The sequence below is a fragment of the Lynx canadensis genome, chromosome C1, assembly GCF_007474595.2.
Source record: "Lynx canadensis isolate LIC74 chromosome C1, mLynCan4.pri.v2, whole genome shotgun sequence".
Taxonomy (NCBI): domain Eukaryota; kingdom Metazoa; phylum Chordata; class Mammalia; order Carnivora; family Felidae; genus Lynx; species Lynx canadensis.
The window spans coordinates 150,187,771-150,210,963 of NC_044310.1; the positions used below are offsets into that span (position 1 = coordinate 150,187,771).

Below are 23,193 nucleotides of genomic sequence, written 5' to 3' on the forward strand. Positions count from 1 at the left end.
ATTTATCTAAAAATGCTGATAAACACAAGAAACTCTGGCACTGGAATATGTTTCAGTTTATTTTGCAAAAGACAAAATTCAGAAACAGTGATTCTCACTTTTGAAATACAATTTTATGATTGGGTCTATTATAGTGCATTATAAAATAATTGAATTACTGTGAAATGGCAGCACATAAACTTAGTGCTTAAGTAAACAATATTTACATTCCATTTTCATGTTTTGGGGACTTCTTTTTTTTACTTAAAAAATTTTTTTTTAGTATTTATTTTTGAGAGAGAGAGAGACAGTGTGAGCAGGGAAGGGGCAGAGAGAAAGGGAGACACAGCATCTGAAGCAGGCTCCAGGCTCTGAGCTGCCAGCACAGAGCCTGGTGCAGGGCTTGAACTCAGGAACTACAAGATCATGACCTGAGCCGAAGTTGGTTGCTTAACCAACTGAGCCACCCAGGTGCCCCTTGTTTTGAAGACTTTGAAATGTGATTATTTACCATCAATTTTTAATCAAAATCCCTACATATATTCCAGTTATAACATTTCTTTGAAGATAATAAAATATCTCTAGTTCAAAATATACAGAAGGCATTTTTGAAAATATTAATCTTGGTTAGAACAAACAGGATGGTGTAAAAGGCTCTTAGATATGTTAGTAATTTCATTTATTTTATATTTGGGTAATTTGTCATTGTTTATGAAAGGTTTAGGGTTTATTTTTCAGTCAGTAAGTGTTCAGTGGGAACCTTCCTCTGAATTATTTTTTAATTTTTTTTTTTTTCCAACGTTTATTTATTTTTGGGACAGAGAGAGACAGAACATGAATAGGGGAGGGGCAGAGAGAGAGGGAGACACAGAATCGGAAACAGGCTCCAGGCTCTGAGCCATCAGCCCAGAGCCCGACGCGGGGCTCGAACTCACGGACCGCGAGATCGTGACCTGGCTGAAGTCGGACGCCCAACCGACTGCGCCACCCAGGCGCCCCCTGAATTATTTTTTAAATTACATTCGTTTTATTTTTATAAGATGTCTTTTGTCTATAAAATATATACTATCTGGATATCTGGCCTACATTAAGTGTAAGTAATAGAAATTATGTCAGAGATGGCTTATTTCCAAAGAATTAATAATGTTGCACAATTGTAACTTTATTTGTAAGCAGACAATAGAGGAAAAAATAAAGTGAGAAATATAAATCTAGTGAGTTCTCTTAATGATCTTTACGAATAGGGGAAACATTTATGTGACAGCCACATTTAATACTTGGAATAGCTCATCAACTCAGTCTTCTTATACTGTAAGTATTTAATAAAAATAAAATTAACTCTTATATTTCCGGTTTCTCATCTTTATCTAGAGTCAAAGTGCTAATGAGCACTAAATATGCAACAGATTAAAAGGAAGAAATATATTCCAAAAGAAGGAAGGAATTGGATTTATTGAATATTTGAGAGCTGGCTGTATATTGTAAAAAAATAGGCCTCATTTAGAAAAATACTGGCCAATTAAGCAGTTGAAACTCAATTCAGTTTTAGTTAATACAAGTGAAATCCTTTCCTAAAGAATTTTGATTTTGGATGTATCAGGGTTTTTCCAAAATGAAAAATTGCATATTGGTTGTCAGTTGCAGCTTTGTAAAAGTGTGCATGTACGTGTAGAAACTGAAAGGCAGCATGTACAAATGGCTAAGAGAATGGTACAGTTCACTTTTTTTCTGTTTCCAATATAATTTTATGTAATTAGTCTTTTTAAAAACTAAACAATTTCTAGAAATCACGTTCCCAATCAGTTGGCCTAGCCTCTGTAAAGAATAAGTTAATAGAAATGCTTTGAACCAATAACACAAGGAAGCTACTGCTAACCGCTCACAGTCCTTTCCTCCTTCTGTTTGGTGAGTTGTTTGAGGATTTGTTTTCTTTTGACTATTTTGTTCAGGATTTGGTTAGGATATTTGACAGCAACAAATGACATTATGGCATTATGGCAAATGATGTGGCTTTCTTGTTGCTCTCTTCTCTTGGATCTCTTACTTTCTTACTTTGAGGAAATAATGCCATAATGCCAGGCTGCCCTGGAAAATGAGACAAAAAGCAGAGGAAAAGGGTATTTGAGGGGAAAAAAGCCCTTTTAGAAAATTTTATTTGAGAAACATGAAATTTGTAGATCGGCCTCTGTTCATGGTACTCCTCCACAAAGAACATGCAAGAATTCTTCGACTTCTAAAAGGACATAAGGAAGTCACGACAGCAGAGCTTGTATAATTGGGTGGCCCTTAATACTCTGCTTTAGTTTAGAGACATTAGAGAAAAAGTACTCAGTTTAGTGGAAAACCTGAGTTTCACTTCTCATATACCACCATAGTTTGCACAGTCTTTCTTGAGGAGATACGGTTTTGGCAAAGGGGTCATTGCGTTATCTATCATACAACAAAGTACCCCGAATTTTATGCCCAAACTTAACAACTTAAAACAACAAATATTTATTATTTCATTTTCTGTGGGTCAGAAATTTGGAAGTGACTTAGCTGGGTAGTTCTGGTTCAAGATCTCATTTGACTGAAGTTAGGATGTGGGCAAGGGCTTCAGTCATCTGAAGGCTTGGCGTGGTTGGAGGATCCACGTCCAAGATGGCTCACTCAAATGACTGTTGGCAGGAGACATCTCCATGGCCTTTTCTCACAACCTGGCCAATAATTTCCTCAAAGTAAGAGAGTAAAAGATCCAAGAGAAGAGAGCAACAAGAAAGCCACAGTGCTTTACATGACCTAGTTTCTAAAAATCACATACCTTTACTTCCACTTTATTCTGCTCATTAGAAATAAGTCACAAAGTGCTTCAGAGGCAAGGAAATACGCTCCTCTTCTTGAAAGGAGGAGTACCAGAGATTTTGTACATGTATTTTAAAAGCATCACGGGATGGTAGATTGTGGCATACAGAGAGGGTACCATAGATCAGGGTGTGGTGTGTAGTATTTGATTTATATGATAAATACTAATGAAAAGTCAAGGACCTTGGCAGAATTTAATAGTAAATTCAGCTTCCTGAATCCTATCAGTGTTAATCTCAGAAGAAACAAATATCATAGCTTCTCATCTTAACAATTTGAAAAATTCTAGGGCGCCTGAGTGGCTCAGTCGGTTAAGCGTCCGACTTTGGCTCAGGTCATGATCTCGCGGTTTGTGGATTCGAGCCCCACGTTGGGCTCTGTGCTGACAGCTCAGAGCCTGGAGCCTGCTTCAGATTCAGTGTCTCATCCTCTCTCTGCCCCTCCCATGCTCGTGCTCTGTCTCTCTTTGTCTCTCAATAATAAATAAATGTTAAAAAAAATTAAAAAAAAAACAATTTCAAAAATTCTGACGTGAATGTAGACTTTCCAGAGAACAGCTGAGCAGTGTTTTAGAGAACCAAGAAACTATTGCCTGTTGTTACGTTTTCTTTTTTTATAACCAGTTTTGAAAATTGAAAATATTTATATGTAGAAAATCAACACAAAAATGCACACACTTATTCTTGACAAAACTATCTCTTGTTTATAGAACACCATTGTCAGACACAGTAGCATATGTCATGAGAGCAGTTATTTAAATAACAAATTGTGTTTCTTAATGTAGATATAAATTGGCATTGTTTAATTCACTTTTTTAAAAACTAGGATTGTAATATACTGGATCATTTTTAAGATCTTGGAAATAAGAGATTTTTATAATACTGCTTCTGAGAGGCACTTCAGTTGCCAAACTGAATACTATTCTAGGTGTCCAGGGTTTCACAAAAATTGTTTGCCCTCATCTTTCTATCCTACAGTATTTTTTTTGGAAGTTACACAAGAGTCTAGATAGAATGTTGGGATGCAAGAAAATGTATAGGGAGTGATGATATTGAATACACAGAAGAATTTGGTGATACTGGTAAATTTTCTTCGCTCACTCGTCCAGTGACTGAACTGCTATGTACCTGACACTGCCAGCCGCTGGAAGAACAAAGAAATATTGTCGATGCTGGCTTAAAGTTTTGATTTAATAACCAAAATCAACGTTACTGAATATTGTAAGGTCATTTCAGAGTCTAGGATCCAGGATACAAAGTGTAATATGAGTTTATTTGAACTTCTGTTTTTTAACATAGAGATCATGTGTCCAAAGAGCTGATTTTCTGCTTTGTTTCTGATTTTATGTATGTATTTCTCATTTGTTCTTTATACATGTCTTTTTTCATCTGAGTTACATGCTTTAAGCAAAAGTGTAAAAATACAAAGAATGCAGTTATTACAGAAAGATGCCAGTTAGACAGTTGGCCCATCCCTCATGTCGCCATTCTTGTGATTAGATCGGTAGATAGACGGTAGCATCAAGGAGCAGCAAAGATTTTGTGGGTTTTGAAGAGTAAAACAGTGACGTAGCCGTGGAGCTGCCATCAGTGCTAACATTAAGGAAATAAGATGTGCTGTACCTGGTAATTCTAGTGAATATAGAGGCTCTGACATGTTGGAAGAAAGCTGATGTCTAAAAATTCACTTGTCAATCACTTAGACAAGAAGTATTTGTTGAACTCCTTCTATTTGCCTAGTCTTGCTAATCATTGACAGGAGTACAAAAAAAGAATGAGACATGATCCGTCTCTAACTTTAAGGAGCCATGTAGTCTGATTGGAGAAACAAAGATTTGGACCCCAAAGCAATTAGCAAACATTGTAAGTCAATGTGAAGTCTTAATTATATGATAAAATGAAATGCTAATTATAATTTTATGGTACAGATAAAACATATAGGACCTTAATTTAAAAATAAAATTCCCAGTGAGCTAAAAGGTAGGCTTGAGCAGGGGATCAACATTTAGTTCAAGGAAAGAAAAGAAAACATATTCTTATGTGCCTATGTTTTGGTACTGTGTGCATAGATATGAAAACCTAATTTTCTGCAATATTTTAATGGGAAAAGAATAATTTCTAGATACGAGCTCAGATTATTCAAGACCACTTTGGAGAACATTATGTAAACTGAATCTGGGTGCCTGGGTGGCTTAGTCAGTAAAGTGTGTAACTTTTGATCTTAGGGTCATGAGTTCATGCCCCACATTGGGTACAGGATTACATACATACATACATAATACATACATAACTGAAAGGTAAAACTGATGATTTTGAAAGATCAATTTCATTTACTATAAGCTTTTTTTTTAAAGTTTATTTTGAGAGAGAGCACACACAAAGAGAGGAGGGACAGAGAGAGACAGGGAGACAGAGAATCCCAAGCAGGTCCCATGCTGTCAGCGCAGAGTCCAACACGGGGCTCGAATTCACAAATTGTGAGATCATGACCTGAGCCCAAATCAAGAGTCAGACACTTACCTGACTATAGTAGGTGCCCCTACTATAACCTTTTTAAAATGACATAATCATGGCTTCAGAAGACAGAATGCTCCCTACTATTTTGTTACCTTATTCTATAGATTGTCCTTGAGAGGCATTGGTGTGTTCCTCCAGTTGTTATGCATGACAGTTTCAACAGACAGTGTATGAACTTTAATTCTGCTTTACTTTCTGAACTTTCGTAACTTATAAAACTGGCCTCACAAGTCTAAGTCTTAGATGATATCCCCATCCTTGCAGTGTTCATTTGTCATATACTATGGATTTCAGATGCAGCTCCCACTTAGGGATCTATATCTGAGTTTAGGTCCCCTATAGTTTCTCCCTTTTTTTTTTTAATGTTTATTTATTTTGAGAGAGAGTGCACACACAAGCTTGCATAAGTGCGGGGGAGGGACAAAAGAGGGAGAGAATCCCAAGCAGGCTCCATGCTGTCAGCGCAGAGATGCAAGGCTTGATCTCACAAACCCGTGAGATCATGACCTGAGCTGAGATCAGGAGTCAGATGCTGAATCAACTGAGCCACCCAGGTGCCCCAGCTTCTCCTTTTTTCTATTGCAGGTCTTTTCAACTAAGTTTGTTGGCCAACTTGCCATATATTGTCCAAGTACCTGGTTTTATAAGCATTATAAAAGCTTTATAATAGACTGTCGTATTATGAATACCTTGCCACACGTTTCTGTCAATGCATATAGCAGTTTTTGTGAAAGTGTAGCTGATAAAGCCTCTCATCTATAATTTTGAATACTGCTCTAACAACAAAACCATAATATGAAACCAGTTAAGTTTTGCACGAAGAGCTCTTACAATAGAACTTGCATACTGTTTCCCCCTTCCTTTAGCAGTTTACTATCTTCAACCATTAATAATTTGTGTTTTTTTAATCCAGAAGGTATATAGGAACCTTTTCAGCTTTTTCTTCTCTTATTTGCTCATGTGGATGTAGTTCTATTCAAATACTTTTTTTACCTTACAGATATTTGTTACATAAGCAGACACTACTATATTTAGAAATGTTTATTTTAGTCCATTAAAAACTGTAAAACCAATCTGTATCATGTACCAAACTGATTTAAAATATACATATTTCTTGGAAAAAAATAGACTGTCATATACAGGTATATGATAAATATTTTTTCATCATTTGAATGAAAGTTAGAAATTAGACCATTAGTCAAGCTATGTAACCATCAAGTGATTTCTGTGGGAAAAGTCAAATTTGGTTACATTGTCTAAACACTACCTTTTCTAAGAGAGGAACTTGAAATAAATTCACTTAATGTTCATTACTCAACTTTGTTAAAAAAAATGACTATATTTTAATGCTCAAGCTTCTCTTTTTATCATCTTTTATTAGATAAAAATAGGGATGTACCCTCTCTACAATGGCACGTGCCAGCCTAAGCTGAGGCTTATGTAGTATTGGAGAAATGTATGTAAGCACCCTGTCTTCTCAGTCACAGCAAATGTCCTATTCCCCCTAAGTTGTTTCTAGAGACTGGATTGAATATACCTTCTTTCAAAGTATTACATTTCTGTATTACTCCTCTTTGGAGACCGGCTTTTGTTTATAGATTATCTGGTAGAAAAATAATTAGAAGGCAGAAAAATCCTCTTGAGTCAGCTCATTCATCAAAGTTCAGAGTTTTTTCCCAAAGTGTTATAATAAATGTATCACAGATTTTAAGAAACAAAAAAATATATATTAATATCCAAAACATTTCAATATTTTGAATATTTCAATATATTGAAACTTCTGTTGCAGTTTTGATTGTTTCCAAATCTGAGTTATTAATCCATCCTAACCCTTTCCTGTTCTGGGTCTCTTTTTTTTTTTTTTTTTTTTAATTTTTTTTTCAACGTTTTTTATTTATTTTTGGGACAGAGAGAGACAGAGCATGAACGGGGGAGGGGCAGAGAGAGAGGGAGACACAGAATCGGAAACAGGCTCCAGGCTCCGAGCCATCAGCCCAGAGCCTGACGCGGGGCTCGAACTCACAGACCGCGAGATCGTGACCTGGCTGAAGTCGGACGCTTAACCGACTGCGCCACCCAGGCGCCCCTCTGGGTCTCTTTTTTAATTCAATACATCATTTTAGAGTTTTTGTTTTTATAATACTGGAAATAATTTTTAAGGGGAGAAAAAAATGAGAAGTGGCATATCACTTCTTAAATTCTCTTCCCAGGCTTCTAAGCAGATTTGATTATTTCTGGTATGGTTTTTCTCCCCTCGTTTCCCCCTATTAAGCTCTTCCTCGCATTTCCCATTTTTCTTTTCTCTACTCTTCTCCAGAGGCCACAAACCAAGAGTTAGTATATTCTGTTCAGCCCTGATTTCTCTTGACCCAAGCATGAAAGTCTATTCTCTCAGCCTCAGTAGGTTAGGACTAGCCCCCCAAAACAATCTAGTTTCTCTCATATTATTATCTGTCATCCTAATTTCAAAATCTGTTTTGAAGACATTTGTTTTTCAACATTATAAAATGCTTCTGCATTGGACCTCGTGTGATTTGTTGTGTTTATTGTTTTGGTTTTTTTGGTTGAATTATCTGAAGAAAACCTTGTTTCATATAGATACATAGTTAGGAAAGAGAATAATATTTTAATAACCTTTTTAGAAATTGTGGCTGTTCTCCTTTGATACTATACCAAAATTCAGTAAGTAGTAGTTTAAGTGTCAATTGCAATATAAAAGCTGAAACCAATGAACTTTTCTACTACATTAAAAGCCAGAGGTCTATCTTGTCTATCTTTAGATCTATCTTTTACCTATATGATTTTGTAGCATCATAAATCGGTCATTTGAAAAATACTGGTTCACTGTGCTATGCAGATCTTGCAAATGTTGACTTATGATATTTAAAAATCACATTTAACATCATCACTGATCTCATCATAAAAGTCTTTTTAAGTATTGGGCAATTGTCAAGCTTACTATAAGGGGTACACAGTTCCCAAGATTTTAATTTTCACTTTCTAAAATTTTTTTCATGGACAACAAATCTTGTCAGTTTTCTATAAAGTGAGAGGCTAACTTCATTTGCTTTTGAGAATGTCTGAATAACCATAGCATGCATGTCAGTCATTCTTTCAAGTGAAAATGGTGTTCCATTAAAAAAGTGACTAGTTCAGCTTGCAACTCTCAAACAGTTGAACCAGTGCTTTTCCCCAAGACAACCCTTGTAGTTTGGTATGAGATAGAAGTCCTTTGTGTGTATTTCCTATTTTGTCTCACACAGTATTTAAAAGCTATTAACTTGGGATCAAAATTTAATAAAATTAATAATTTTTACTATCTCATCAAGGAGACATTTCAGGACCCCAAGGATTTTTTTTTTTTTTTTTTTTTTTTTTTTCTGAGTATGTGGCATTAAAGAGAACGGTAACTCCAGTTTTGTGTCATGGCCTTGATATGTTCAGGCACTAGCAGTTTTACTCACCATTGCTTTTGCATCATCAATATAAATATCAAAAGAGTAAAAAAAACAAATAACATCTAATAGTACTGTGATAATAGTTGACGCCATATATGTCAGGGTCAGGGATTTGATTTTACGCTACCCACGAGCTAGTAAGTTAGCCAGTTACTGCTTCAGAGATGCTGTAATAAGACACAAGGCTCTTGAATCAGAAAAAAATCTTTGTTATACACAGCACATAAGCAGCAAGAGCATTATTATTTGTGTTGGTCCCTCCAGGGAAGAGGGAAGGGTAACGTGGTAAGACCCAGATGGATGCCTACGTATGTAATGGGTTGCATTAAAAGTGAGGAACACTGAGCTTGGGAGATGGGTCATTTTACAGCAAGCAGTAAGTAGCATGCTCATTGTCCAAGAGAGACATTAGCTTTCATGTTTGCCCTCTGCAAACACAGTCCTCAGAAATATCCCAGGTAAAGAACAATCAGAGCCTTATATTCTTGGCATACACAGCAAAAATGTAGGGACACTCAGGGCCCAGGCAGATTTCTTTCCCAAAGGTAGATCCCTTGAAAGAATCTCAGGACTTCCAGGGATCCTAGACCTTATTTTGAGAACCACTGTTTTACTAGATTATAATTTTCTGTTAGAAAAATATTGCCTTTTTCTCAGTAAGTTACTTACTTTTCCTTCTATTGAAAAAACGTCATACTTTAAGAATACTCTTAACATCCCCTCAGGAACCCTTATTTATGTATGGAAGTCATACTGCTTGTTCATCATTTTCACATTTATTAGATAACTAATTGTTTTACATCTTTATACTTTATTTTGTTGTTGCTGTTACATAAATTACCCATTTATTATAGGCTAACAATGTTTCAAATGGTGGAGCTTCTACCGGTCTTCCAACTCCTTAGTCTTTTGATGGCTGACTTTCCTGTAATGGCAGAAGTGATGTTGGTCCAAACACCACCAGCTACCGTTTTTATGTAAGAACCACAGTGCCAGATCCCCACAGCTCATCTTTTCATCTTGGTTTTGCCACAGAAGGAGCACGTGTATTTGGCATGCTGGTTTATTTCAGTCTTCTTCACCATTTTCCCAAGGGAGGCACCATAATGGGTCCCATATTTACCGGTGATTCCGACCTTGGTGTGTTTAGCCATGTCACTGCAAACTAGGTCTGAGCCCAGAGAGCTACATCTTTATACATTAAGTCATGATATCTGTAAACTGCTCCCAGTTACTTACTATACCTAATATATTAAGTCTGGAGCAAACTGAATTTTGACTCTCATCTGTTAAAAGATAGTGTGGTACCTGATACATTTCCTGAAGTGTTCCACAGAACCCCAGACCTGTAAAGTGCTGCATACTGTGTACTCTTTCTGGTGAATTTTAAAGGCATAAGAATGTATTATAGGATCTGAAATCAGCAGTAAGAAAACCACTTCGCTTCATTTAACCGCAGAATCTCTAGCTAGCATTTTCCCCAATATTGTATTTTAACAACTTCTTGCCAGATTTGTAGTCCCCTTTAAGATATTTCTAGAATTTGGTGGGGGAGAGGCAGGGAAGGCTCACCCAATTTTTCATTTGTACCTAATATGTTATACTCTCTGAACTCTGCTGCTTACTTGCTATGTTATGAAACCTGACGTTTTCTCTGAAAAATTTTTTTTTTCTATCAAAGATGGGTGTCTTTTATTTTCTCTCTCCCATTTTGTCAGCAGTGGTGTGATTTTTGTATTCCAACTCAGTTTTCCTCTGAGTAATTCCATAACGGCCATATTGGATGGGTTTACTCAGTTCTTCTATCCCTAATTGCTCTTCACTATTTAACATTAAGGACAGTGTGTTTCCCTATACGTTGCATCCACATAATGTCGCTCACTGACTTGTCCATATTCCCCAGAAGTGTCATTTGAAATTAATTTATGCTGGATGGCCAAATAGCCACGATAACTCTTGCTTTCCTTCTTGCTGTAGCTGTTTAAACATTCTCTCCTCCTCTTTTTCCATGCTGCAGCCTTGGAGTCCCAAGTCCTACCCCTAGCTCTTGCTTCGCCTCTTGTCCTAAGGACAAAGTGGTAATAACTTTTTTTCTAAAGCTGAATCTAAAACTCTCTCCTTCCTACTTTTTTGATAAATGTCTATTCTTTTTTGACATAAGAAAGGTAATAGATATTGGCATTTTATTGCTCTTTGTCAGACCTACAGTTTTGTTTTGGATTTTGCTATGTCAGGAAAGCCTTACCTCACTTTCTTTAAGATTTTATCTTGCCCTAAGATTTTTGATGCTAAGGAGAACAGCCTTATATTTAAAAAAAAAGGGGGGGGGAATAAAGATTAGAAATAGGAACTATATTTGAGGAAAAGGTAATTAGGTTAGGTTTTAAAACTCGGTCTACAGTAGATAACAGAACAAGTGAAAATCCATTGGCTCAAAAGAGATGAGAGTGGTTATCAAGAGAGAGGATAGGCCTGAAAATACAGACTGTAGGAAATGAATACTCAATAGAATTGACATGAGAATGAATGATAAGAAAAGTATATAATGAGAGAAGAACAGTGTACCCATGTCTGAACCTTAGAGAATGCCCACATTTATGGCCTAGGAAGAGAAGCCAATGAAAATATCAAACTTTAAGTAGAAAACCTAAATAGCATGTTATACTGGTAGCCAAAAAATGTTTCAAGAGGGAGGATATGGTCAGTAGTGTGAAATACTGTCAAATGAGCAGTGAACAAAATGAGAGTTTTAAGAGAAGCCATTGGATTAGTGATGAAGACATCTCTGGAAAACCGTGGTAAATCTCAGAAGAATGAAGGGATTAAAAAAAACCCCTGAGTTTGCTAGTTGGAGCTTCTGTTATAGAAGAATGAGTACTTAACCATCCCTCTACAAATAACAGTATTAACTCTAGCAACATATACAAGAACAACTCCCTGAGAAACTGGACACTGAACTTTGCATATTTTAGAGAGGAGTCAAAATGTGGAGCAAGTAATCAGTTCAGAGTAAATTCCCAGTTTTCTATAGTTTTGTCCTGAGAATGGCCATAGTTGCAGTGGCTGAAATTCCAATAGAAAGCCCACCATCCTTCAGGCTGGAAGAATCAGGAAAGAGAATGAGTTCAGAAGAAGCATAGCCACCAGGGAGAGGGAAGGAGCCCCAAAGAGGAGAGAGCCAGAGAAGGAAGGAGAACCATAAGCTCTGTGTTTAGATTCAGCTCAAGTTTCTGGCTGTTCCCAGAGCCCATGGATGTGCTGAGCAAATAAAGCAGTTTGCAGCTAAAGCTTAAAAAGGACTGATCTGAAATCTGAACTACCCTTCTTGAAAGGAGTGACAGTTTGGAATCTAAGCCTAACCAAGTGCCTGCAAAAACAAAATCATCACCACTTTTGGCACCATGTAGCATAATGTCTCCACAACGTATTCAGTGTTCAGGGTACAGTCCAAAATTACTCAACATGTGGAGAGTCAGTAAAACGTGACCCAGTTTCAAGGGAACACACCAACTCTGAGTAGATCTAGATAGTGAAATTATCAGGCAAGGGTTTTAAATCAGCTACTAAAACTATGCCTAGTCCTCTACTGGGAGATGAGAAGTCAGGAAGAGAGTTCAGGTTTTGAGAGGATAGAATTAACAAGAAGATACCTCATTGTCATTCTTTGTCAAATGGCTAACTTCTAATAGTAAGTTTGAGAAATATTTGAACTGTGAAGTTTTGGTTAAGAAAAACTATTGCCAGATTACTTCTGTCAGCAAGTGAACTGGTTTGACAGAACTTGGGTAAATCTATCTGAGTTATTTTTAAATGTAAATTTCTACTTGGACATTCTTGAGCACACACACACACAAAAAAAAAAGCCATACCAAAGGTTTTTTCCCAGGCAAAATTTAAACATCAAAACTTGGCTTATCACTACTCAGTGAAAAATGTATTTGTTGTATGACAAGTTTTAGAAGCTTAAAATTAGTTTGCATTGGTACAGTGTGTAAATGTCACCATTCTATATCTACCTCACCATGCTAGATACCCACTACTGAACTTCTCTGGCAGCCAAGCCCTCTCTCAACTGGAGAAGTTAAGATCATACAGTGATAAGGGTTCCAACTGCAGCTACCCCACGTACCGAACTGTAGGCAAATCATTTACCTCTCCAAAGCCTTATTTGCTACAGCAAACTTTAAAATTAAAGTACCTAATTTACAAGATTATGTGGATTAAGTTAAATAATTAATATATACAAGTTGCTTAAGTAACAGCTACTTTCATGAAGGTATTTTCTGTTTACCATGACAATGCTGTAACATTAAATTTGTGGCTAATGAAGAGGGTTTTCCCAAATCAGTTTGTTTTAAATGTAGTGTTTGGAGAAGGGGTGAGGGGAATGGGTTATCTTATTTTTTTTTAATTGGTCGTTTAAGGTATTCATTTTCTATTTTTCATAAAAAGGCATCCCCACAATTCAATATTTCTTCCTATTAAGAAAATAAATTCAGGGGTGCCTGGGTGACTCAGTTAGTTAAACATCTGACTCTTGATTTCAGCTCAGGTCGAGATCTCACGGTTCGTGGGATCGAGCCCTGCGTCGGGCTCTCCAAGAAATTCAGAAAGATGTGTGCAGAAGGAACCTAATACACAGTGAAGACTCCAAAGGCAGATGATAGGAAAGTATTAATCTCACTCTGCTTCAAATTAACATAATAGAATTGAAACCATAGTCGTTGTGTTACTACTAGTAAAGGATTTTAACTTTTTTAAAAGAATACTGTAGAACTGATAGTGATTTGGGGGTATTTATATTAAACCAGAATCCTGTAAAGATCTTGGAAGTAATTGGGGTATTTAACTTCATGCTTATATTGTTTATTTTCTTGCTGCTTCCTTCAGAACTCTGGAATGGATCCCATTTTGCCTTGAAATTGTTCCTGCACTGGCAGTGGGTTTACCTGGCATACTCTGCCATGCCAAGCGGATTAGACTCATAGGATTTGTGTTCCTCTTGCTTTGCTAGATTTTCAATAATATTAATGAGGGTGAGAGAACCATAGATTTCACACGGCCGCAAATACTCATAAATACAATTTTCTTGTATTTTTTGTTTACCTTTTACTATGCTTTTGTACTCTCATCAGATCTCTTTTTTTGTAATTTTTTGTTCACGTTTCCACCTTAATCTCTTTTGTCTTAGCCCTATTCTCACTTTCTCCCTATTTAGACCGTATTCAGTGCTTGACTTTACCATAATATCTTTGTCTAAATATATCTAAAACTGGTAAGAAAATACTCAACCTTAGTTTCTCCTTTCATTTCATTCTTACTTTCAGTAACCTAAGTGATAAGTAAATTATTTTCAGTTTCTTTTTACGCTGCTCATTTATTTCTCCTTTTTCTGTAGAAAACTTTATCAAGCTAGTATTTATAACTATTCCACAGTTTATATTTCCTTTACTAATCCATCCTATCTCACCTTGGCTCATTTCTTGAATTATATTGTTCCAAGTAAGAGCATAGTTCTCTTTTCTGTTTTAAAAGCATAATTCTATTGGGGCACCTGGGTGGCTCAGTAGGTTAAGCATCCGACTTCGGCTCAGGTCATGATCTCACAGTTCGTGATTTCGAGCCCAGCGTGGGGCTCTGTGCTGAGAGCTTGGAGCCTGCTTTAAATTTTGTGTCTCCCTCTCTTTGCCACCCCCCTGCTCACACTCTGTCTCTCCCTCTCAAAAAAAAAAAAAAAAAAATGTGTGTGTGTGTATATATATATATATATATATATATATATATATATATATAAAACATTTTTAAGTTAAAAAAATAAAGTAAAATAAAAGAATAATTCTATTAAGCCTCATCCAGAAACAAAATCCAATAGTGGCTACATACAGTTGCTTGAGCCACCTAAAAATAAATATTCCTTCTGCATCTTAACTAAATTTTAGAGGACATCTTTGATAGGAACACTGGAATAGAATGATAGTCATTGCTGTAGTTCAAATATGTATCATTGCAAACTTACCACCTTTATTCAATATTAGCCTTTTAAAGTTTAAATTCCGTATGACAAAGTATACATTGTACTAATGAATTTAGTATTATCTTTAAAAGTTTCATAACAATTTAATTCTGCTGACTTCAGTTGCTTAAAATTTTTAAGAAAAAAAATGATTTTGAGTCTAAATTTTATTGCATTTTCCCCCCAGCTTTATGGAGGTATAATTGACAAATAAAAATTGCATAGGGGTGCCTGGGTGGCTCAGTCAGTTAAGCATGCAATTTCAGTTCAGGTCATGATCTCACGGTTCATGGGTCCGAGCCCACATTGGACTCTGTGCTGACAGCTTGGAGCCTAGAGCCTGGTTCAGATTCTGTGTCTACCTCTCTCTCTGCCCCTCCCTCGCTCACACTCTATCTCTCTCTCTGTCTCTCTCTCTCTCAAAAATAAGTAAACATTTAAAAAATTTTCATTGTATATGTTTTTAGTATATATGGTGCTTTGATACATATATACATTATGAAATGATTACCATAGTCAAGCCAACATATCCATCATTTTACGTGGTTATCTTTTTTTCCATCGTGATGAATACATATAAGATTTTATTAGCAAGTTTCAAGTGTACAATGTAATAGTATTAACTATAATCATCATGCTATATATTAGATCTTCAGAATTTATCCTGCATAACTGAAACTTTCTACTCTTTGACCAACATCCCCCCCATTTCCCCCACCCCGAAACCCTGGCAACCACCATTCTACTCCCCACTTCAATGATTTTTGGCTTCTTTAGATTTCATATATAAGTGAGATCGTGCAAATTTGTCTTTCTGTGCCTGCCTTATGTCATGCAGCGTGATGTCCTCCAGATTCATCCATGTTTTCTCAAATGACCTGATTTCCTTCCTTTTTTAAGGTTGATCTATTCATTATGTATGTGTGTGGATATAGATATAGATATAGATATAGATATAGATATATATAGATATATAGTTAGGGACACTGACTCCCCACATAGTTGAAAATCCACATCTGGGGCGCCTGGGTGGCGCAGTCGGTTAAGCGTCCGACTTCAGCCAGGTCACGATCTCGCGGTCCGTGAGTTCGAGCCCCGCGTCGGGCTCTGGGCTGATGGCTCGGAGCCTGGAGCCTGTTTCCGATTCTGTGTCTCCCTCTCTCTCTGCCCCTCCCCGTTCATGCTCTGTCTCTCTCTGTCCCAAAAATAAATAAACGTTGAAAAAAAAAAAAAAGAAAATCCACATCTAACTTTTGGCTTCCCCAAATCATAGCTACTAATAGCCTACTATTGACCAGAAGCCTTACTGTTATCAGTTGACTAACACATATTTTGCATATGTATTATATATTGTATTCTTATAATAAAATAAGCTAGACAAAAGAAAATATTAAGAAAATCGTAAGGAAAATACATTTACAGTACTGCCCTGTATTTGTTGAAAAAATCTGCATAGAAGTGGGCCTGCACAGTTCAAACTGATATGGTTCAAGACTCAACTGTACTATATATATATATATATATATATATATATATATATGTATACACACACATACACACACACACACACACACACTACATTTTCTTTAGCATTCATCCATTTACACACTTAGGTTAGATCCATATTTTGGTTATTGTGAGTCATTTCTTTATTTTTCAAATCAGTTTATAAAAGGAATAAAATACTTTCACTTTTGTGCTAAATATTTTATAAAGGCAAGAATTAGGGAAAGCATACATTTCTTTCTTTAAGATGCTGATATGTGCCAGATCGCAGACCAACACAAAAATGTTTTCCATTATCTGTGCATTAAGAATAAACCTGGTTTTCGACTAACAAAAATATTAGCCACTTTTTCTTTTTCCTTCTTAAGTATCATTGCATATTCAGCTGGCCCTGGAGCATATATTTTTAATATGATACCCATCTATGAGAAACTTAAATTGATTTACACTAAAACAAAATTCTCCCAATTCACATAAGAGGCAATTTAAGGAATCATTTCACAACATCTTTCAACTGTTTCAAATGGGTTTATCGTAATGATTTAGTTGAATGACTTCTCCAGCGCCATAGTGGAAGTGTAAATGAAAAGTACGACGTGTAAAGCTCTTATTTCAGTATTCATTCCACAACTTCGGCATTTCCAAACTAGTACTTGGAACAGTTTATAATGTTAAGTATTTTAAGTTTTAGTACCTCAAAATAAACTCATTTGTTGAATGATTTAACGTTTAAAATCTCCTAAAATATAATGTTCAAAGTTCCCTTGCTTTCTTATTTGAAGTCGCAGTAACTTCAGCTTCCTGCAGTGCAGGGTCTGCCTGGATAATATTTGAGAATAGAAAGAAAACTACAAGTTACCTCCTTTAATGTTTATTTACTCTCTGGGATGTTCAACAAACTGCATAGTCTTTATTAAGTAAATTAACTTGGCATTGAAAAGCAAGTCTTGAGTTTCTGGGAGAAATGTTGGAGCTGCCATTGACTACACTAATTCTACATCCTTTGAGGTATAAATGATTGTTTTCAGAAAGTTGTGTCAGATAGCTACAATGGAAAATAGCATTGACATGCTACACCCATTCTAGATAAAACCCTGCTTCACAGTGTCGGAGAACTGTTTGCCAATTTTGTTGTTTGTTTGCAGAGCTAACATGTTAAAAGGCCCCTTTTAAAATTTTTTCTTAGGATGCTGGAAACCTAAAATTTTCATTTGAACTATATCAAGAGATGTATTTGGTGTGAATGATAGAAGATGCAGTGTATTGCATAGTACAATCGTAGTATTTTTCTTCAATAATAGTAACAAAGATAACAGTAAGCAGGGCTGTATTCCTAATCCCAAAGAAGCTGAAGACCTTAAATTTACATACTTTGTGGAAATTTCTTAATAAGAGAGTCCTCCCTTTACCCCCTACCAATACACCTGAGGAGTCTTTTCTGGATAAATTAATTCACCCACACCAGTTATCAAATCTAAACGACAAACAAGTAGGTTGTCACAGGTTATTTACCAAACCATACACAAGTTTATCATTCTTTTCCTGTCTTTTCCTTCACCTTCTTCTCATCTCCACCCCCACTCCCTCAATTTTTAAGGTTTCTTTTTAACATAAGAAGCAATCATTCCAAGTACTGATTCCAAAATCAGTACTTTGGAACTGGAATAGTCTTCACTACTTTATGTAAATATCTTCATTTTTAGGTTTAAAATTAGAGTACAGTTAATCCTTGAACAACACAAGTTTGAACTGATTGGGTCCACTTATATGTGGATTTTTCCCCATAAACACAGTACACTACTGTAAATGTAATTTTCTCTTCTTCGTGATTCTTGTAATAACATTTTCTTTTCTCTAGCTAACTTTATTGTAAGAATACAGTATGTAATATATATAACATACAAAATATGTGTTAACTATTTATGTTATTGTAAGGCTTCTGGTCAATAGTAGGCTATTAGTAATTAAGTTTTGGGGGAGTCAGAAGTTATACATGGGTTTTATACATGGGGGTTGGCACTTCTAACCCCATAGTTCAAGGGTCAACTGTGCTTCTTTTTGGTTCTTTCTGGCTTGTGATAAAATAATTTTGTTTCATATTCAGGATTTCTAGTAGTAAATTTTAAAAGAAGATTAGTCATTTTATTTAATCACATATTATGATTTGTTTAACATTAAATTGCCAAGTGTTTCTATTCTCTTAATATTACCTCTTCTCTGATTTTGTTGATACAGATTTAATATAATATCTTTATTTTATTTTGTTTTTTTAAGTAAACTCTACACCCAACATGGGGCTTGAACTCATGATCCCCACGATCAAGAGTCTACATGCTCTACTGACTGAGCCAGCCAGGCACCCCTTAATATAGTATCTTTTAAAAGTTTGCTTTCCTACTTATAGCATCCTGAATGATTGGCTATCTTTAAAATGTCGCCTCTCTTCCTAGTACACACTAAAATCCACTGAGTGTTTTTTAATTGCACATAACACTAAAGAAAAACCTTGTCTACTGCTTTTAAAAACAAACTGTGAATGTGAAAATGTCTTCTGATGTGACTGCTTTGTAAGCTCAGTAAAACACTTTTCATCCAGAAGAAGACCTGGCCTAAGTGTTTGCCAGACAAAAAGTATACAGCAGCAAATGATCTTTTTGTTACCTCAGTCTGACAACATAATATATAAAATCACAAATTGTTTGGGTTGCTGAGATTTCATTTTACTAATTAAAGGAATACTCTATTTTAGAAATGTTAAGCCAACACTGGTATTTAGAAAAAGCTGGAGAAGTAGAGCAATAAACTGAAATAAATTGGAGAAGATACTAATTTAAAAAAACAAACTGGAATCAAGTCTTTTTCTTAAAGAACAAATGAGACTCCTAAGAAACTGAAGGAACTTTTCGAAAAGCAAGATTAAAAGAGTTATACTCAGATGACAAGAAACAATGAAGTAAAATCATCCACTTTAATAATGGCTACAATGACCTTAAATCTTAAAAAGTCACTAAATATAAATGACCACTGGTTTCATTTGAACTTAAACAAGACCTATGCAGGTTTGGTAGAATCATAATTTATGATTGTATAATATTAAGACTTCTTCAAATCTTTGTATTTGTCAATTTGTGACTTTAGAACATACACAGAGTTTTCTAGGTATGATTAAAGATTTTTTAAAAATCTAAACCATACAGTGGATGTATTACATGTTTTTTAATGTTGACTTTTAAATGTCAGAATGAATGTAATACCAGAATAAGCCACAGGGTGGGAGTGAAAGGCAAGAACTTAGCTTCAGAAAGTAGCTTAAATACATCATTGCACTATCTGTAAAATGCTTGTTAAATGCTAAGGTGCTGTAGCCTGGTTTTCTTTCTTCCTGTCTACATAGCTGCATTCCTCAGCAAAGAATCTATAACAAAATACAAAGACATTAATTTAAACCTATAGACCAATAATGGAAAAGAAGTAAATACACATACATACACAGATTTTTTTTTCCTGGTTTCTGGTCATATCAGGTGCTTCTTAAATTGTCAGTACTGGAAATAGTAATTACAGAAGTTGCCTGAAATACTTCTTGTCTCCATCCTATTTTTCTGCCTCAGTTTTCCTTTTTCCCTGATGATTCTTATTTAAAGAAAAGAAAGATATGTATCTGTAAGCTACCTACATATATGTTTCAATGACGGAGGTGAATTTTCCATTGTATTTTCTGTTAACCTATTCTCATTTGAGTTTAGAAGCAATTTAAATTGGTGATTATTTTGTATCTTTAAGGTAAGAAGACAAGAGGTTTCTTCTCCTAGAAAAGAAACTTCACCAAGGAGTCTTGGCATTCCTTTATTCCATGAAAGGTATTAATATTTCAATAGACCAAGTATTATGGCCATATTATGTTATATGGACAGATCTTAATGTAAACATTATCAAAATGAGGAACATTTCATTTTCTTCTATTTAAGATGTTTACTGAGAACAAAAATCCATGTATTGAAATTTCTAATGTGAGAATGAGACAGCCAGCAAAAGTGTGATTTATAAATAAGTAGATATGCTAGTCTGTGCTACATCTATGTATTAGAACTTTTAACTTACTGCTTACTTTGTGCCTTTGTGCCTGGCTCTCCAAACATTAGAGTAGTTCTCTGGGACATTTTCTAGGATTTTAAAATAATTTTTTAACTTTAACCTTTCAGTAATTATTTTGTGGTACATAAAATGGTGCTATGTAAATTTAATGACAATAGAAAATATTTAAAGATAAAGCTTCATATTTTAAAATATTCATTTCTAGGGCTTATATAGAGAAGACTTTCCAGGATCTAAAAGAAGAATTTCACAGAATATGCATGCTAGCAAAAGCACAAAAAGACCACTTAAGCAAACTTAATGTACCAGCCACTGCAACTGGTAAGGTTTGATTTAACACACAGTACTATTAACTTGATTGATTTAAATGTATTTCTTTTTGATCGTAAAAATATTTCTAAATGCTTGTTAAGTGCTAAGGATCTGCAATTTGCGCCTCCTACCACTTATAATGGGTAAGTGCTGTTAAAGTTCTGTACTGTATTACATTATCTAATGATTGGCTTTTTTCTCTCTTTATTGTGTGTGGGGTTATGTAGAGTGACTTGAGTGATGTAATTACTAATCATCTTAATGAGAAGTCCCACCTTGCAAAGGGTACAAAATAAATATAGGAAATATGTCTCAAAGTTTTCAGTTGCTATTTGGGGGGGTTAATTAAACATTAATTCATGTATTAGTAAGCAGCCTTGAAGCTGCACTACCATATATAAGCTAAGTAAAATTAGAACATCAGGTTTGTTTTTAACTTCTGCTTGAAAGTTCGTTGGACACTATGGATTTTTATAATTTGGTTCAAGAAATAAACATTTCACATTTCGTGAGGCTAGCCTGTTGGAGATACAAAGTACAAATTTAGTATAAAATATAACTTAAAAGGAACATCTGTTTTTACACATGTGTTGCCGTGTGTTTTTTAAAGCCTGTACCCTTTCCTAAAACCCCACACCAGGGTTTGCTTCAGCCGTTCCATATGAATAGCAAAACACCAGAGATTGAATCTGGCTACCAAGCACTTCCATAACAAAAGGAAGGTAAACTGATCATTTAAAATGGTAAATTCTCCTTTACCCTTGTGATTTGAGATATTCTGCATATGGTTCCCTAGAGATGTGATTTACAGTTTTCACTCTGAAAGATGTTGCGGCAGTGCTAATGCCCCTTTAATTAAAGATCACTTTCCATCTCTTCCATCTCTTCTATCTAGACTATTTAAAAATCACTTTATAGTGTAAATTCACTTTTTGCATACTACTCCTGTTTTATCTTCAGAAAAGGTACACAATATGGTGGAGAAACAAAACAGTCTTTGTAGACAGACATAATTTATTTCTTCCCCTTTTCCCCCTCCAGCTACCCAGAAAGAATGCTAATTCTTTCACCTGAATTTTTATCATTTTCATGAGAAATTGATCTTTTGTGTAGGCTAAAGACACTAAGTACCTCTGAAGTAAAAGAATTATTTTTATTTAAAATCTACTAGCTAAAGAGATGTAGTACATAGAACTCATAAACATGATTTTTTTAACATCAGCATCTTATCAAAACATTGTAATGGTGATATATTCATCGTTATACAGAGAACCTACCCCATTATCAGTGGCTTAATACTTTGACCATTTTTAAATTGTGCAGGTCTAAATCTGAGTATGTATCTGTCAACTAGGACACTGAGTGTTTAGCTTCATTTTCTTCCCCACTAAAACCGCTTCCTAATGTTATTCTTATGTTTTATAGTAAATGTGTCACAAATAATAAGTACAGCATATTCTTGAAATGTTTTAGATCTGTTGTGCCATAGACTGCAGTGAAGTTTTGCTGGGTCTAGACAAAACTCAAAATATTAAATATTATTCTGGTAGTAGTAGATCAAAAAGGGAAAGAAAGAAAAATGTTTTGGGAAAAGATGCCTATTCAGGCCTTTTAAGGATGAACATTACATTGAATAAAAATATAAGGAAAATATTTTAAATGTGGTTTGCATAATACATCTGGAAAGAGCGTATTTAGCAGTATTGTCCCCATGTTATTTTTTTTGTTAAAATTTGACTTTTACCTTTAGATAAACATATAATTCATGAAAAATTGCTGAGTTAGTAGAATTGTACATTTCCTTTTTCTTTTTTCTTCTCATCCACTTATGACAGTAGCCTTGAGAAGGGATAAAGATAAAATGTATGTTTAAGCAAATGTGGCTTCATAAAAAGTGCTATTTGGTCCATAAAGGAGAGTCCTATTTCAGGGAAGATGAAGAGAGTAGAATATAGGATCGCAACTTACAAACAACCATCAGATCTTTTTCTTTTGTCAATATACGAGGTAATTAGACTAAGAAGTAATCTAAATGGACAGCCTGTACTTAAAATTTAGAAACCTAAAAATGTTTCTCATTGTGTTTTTTGTGTCCTTGCGAAAAGAAGTGTTCTGAAAATAAACAAAATAGAAAGGCAATTTGCTCCACCTGATCATGTTTCTCAGTATAGTGTCAGGATCACAAGTGCTTTTATGCACCTCATTTAAATCTTTTTTTTTTTTTTTCAACGTTTATTTATTTTTGGGACAGAGAGAGACAGAGCATGAACGGGGGAGGGGCAGAGAGAGAGGGAGACACAGAATCGGAAACAGGCTCCAGGCTCCGAGCCATCAGCCCAGAGCCTGACGCGGGGCTCGAACTCACGGACCGCGAGATCGTGACCTGGCTGAAGTCGGACGCTTAACCGGCTGCGCCACCCAGGCGCCCCAAATCTTTTTTTTTTTTAATGTTTATTTATTTTTGGGAGACAGA

General features: G+C 35.4%; 1 protein-coding gene and 1 pseudogene across 6 annotated transcripts in view; one reads left to right on the forward strand and one right to left on the reverse strand.

Annotated features, from left to right (window-relative positions):
- The window catches only part of TANK (TRAF family member associated NFKB activator), a 95,860-nt gene that overhangs the window by 64,617 nt on the left and 8,050 nt on the right, over positions 1-23,193 (forward strand). For 5 of the 6 annotated variants that reach the window (XM_030326525.1, XM_030326524.1, XM_030326523.1 and 2 more), the window contains 2 exons: positions 20,097-20,173; positions 20,614-20,729. In XM_030326525.1, the coding sequence (XP_030182385.1) occupies positions 20,097-20,173; positions 20,614-20,729 (193 nt within the window). Of the gene's footprint in view, positions 1-20,096; positions 20,174-20,613; positions 20,730-23,193 lie in introns of those variants that run through there. The other variant, XM_030326528.1, reaches the window with a different exon arrangement.
- On the reverse strand, positions 9,661-9,948 carry LOC115521472 (annotated as a pseudogene).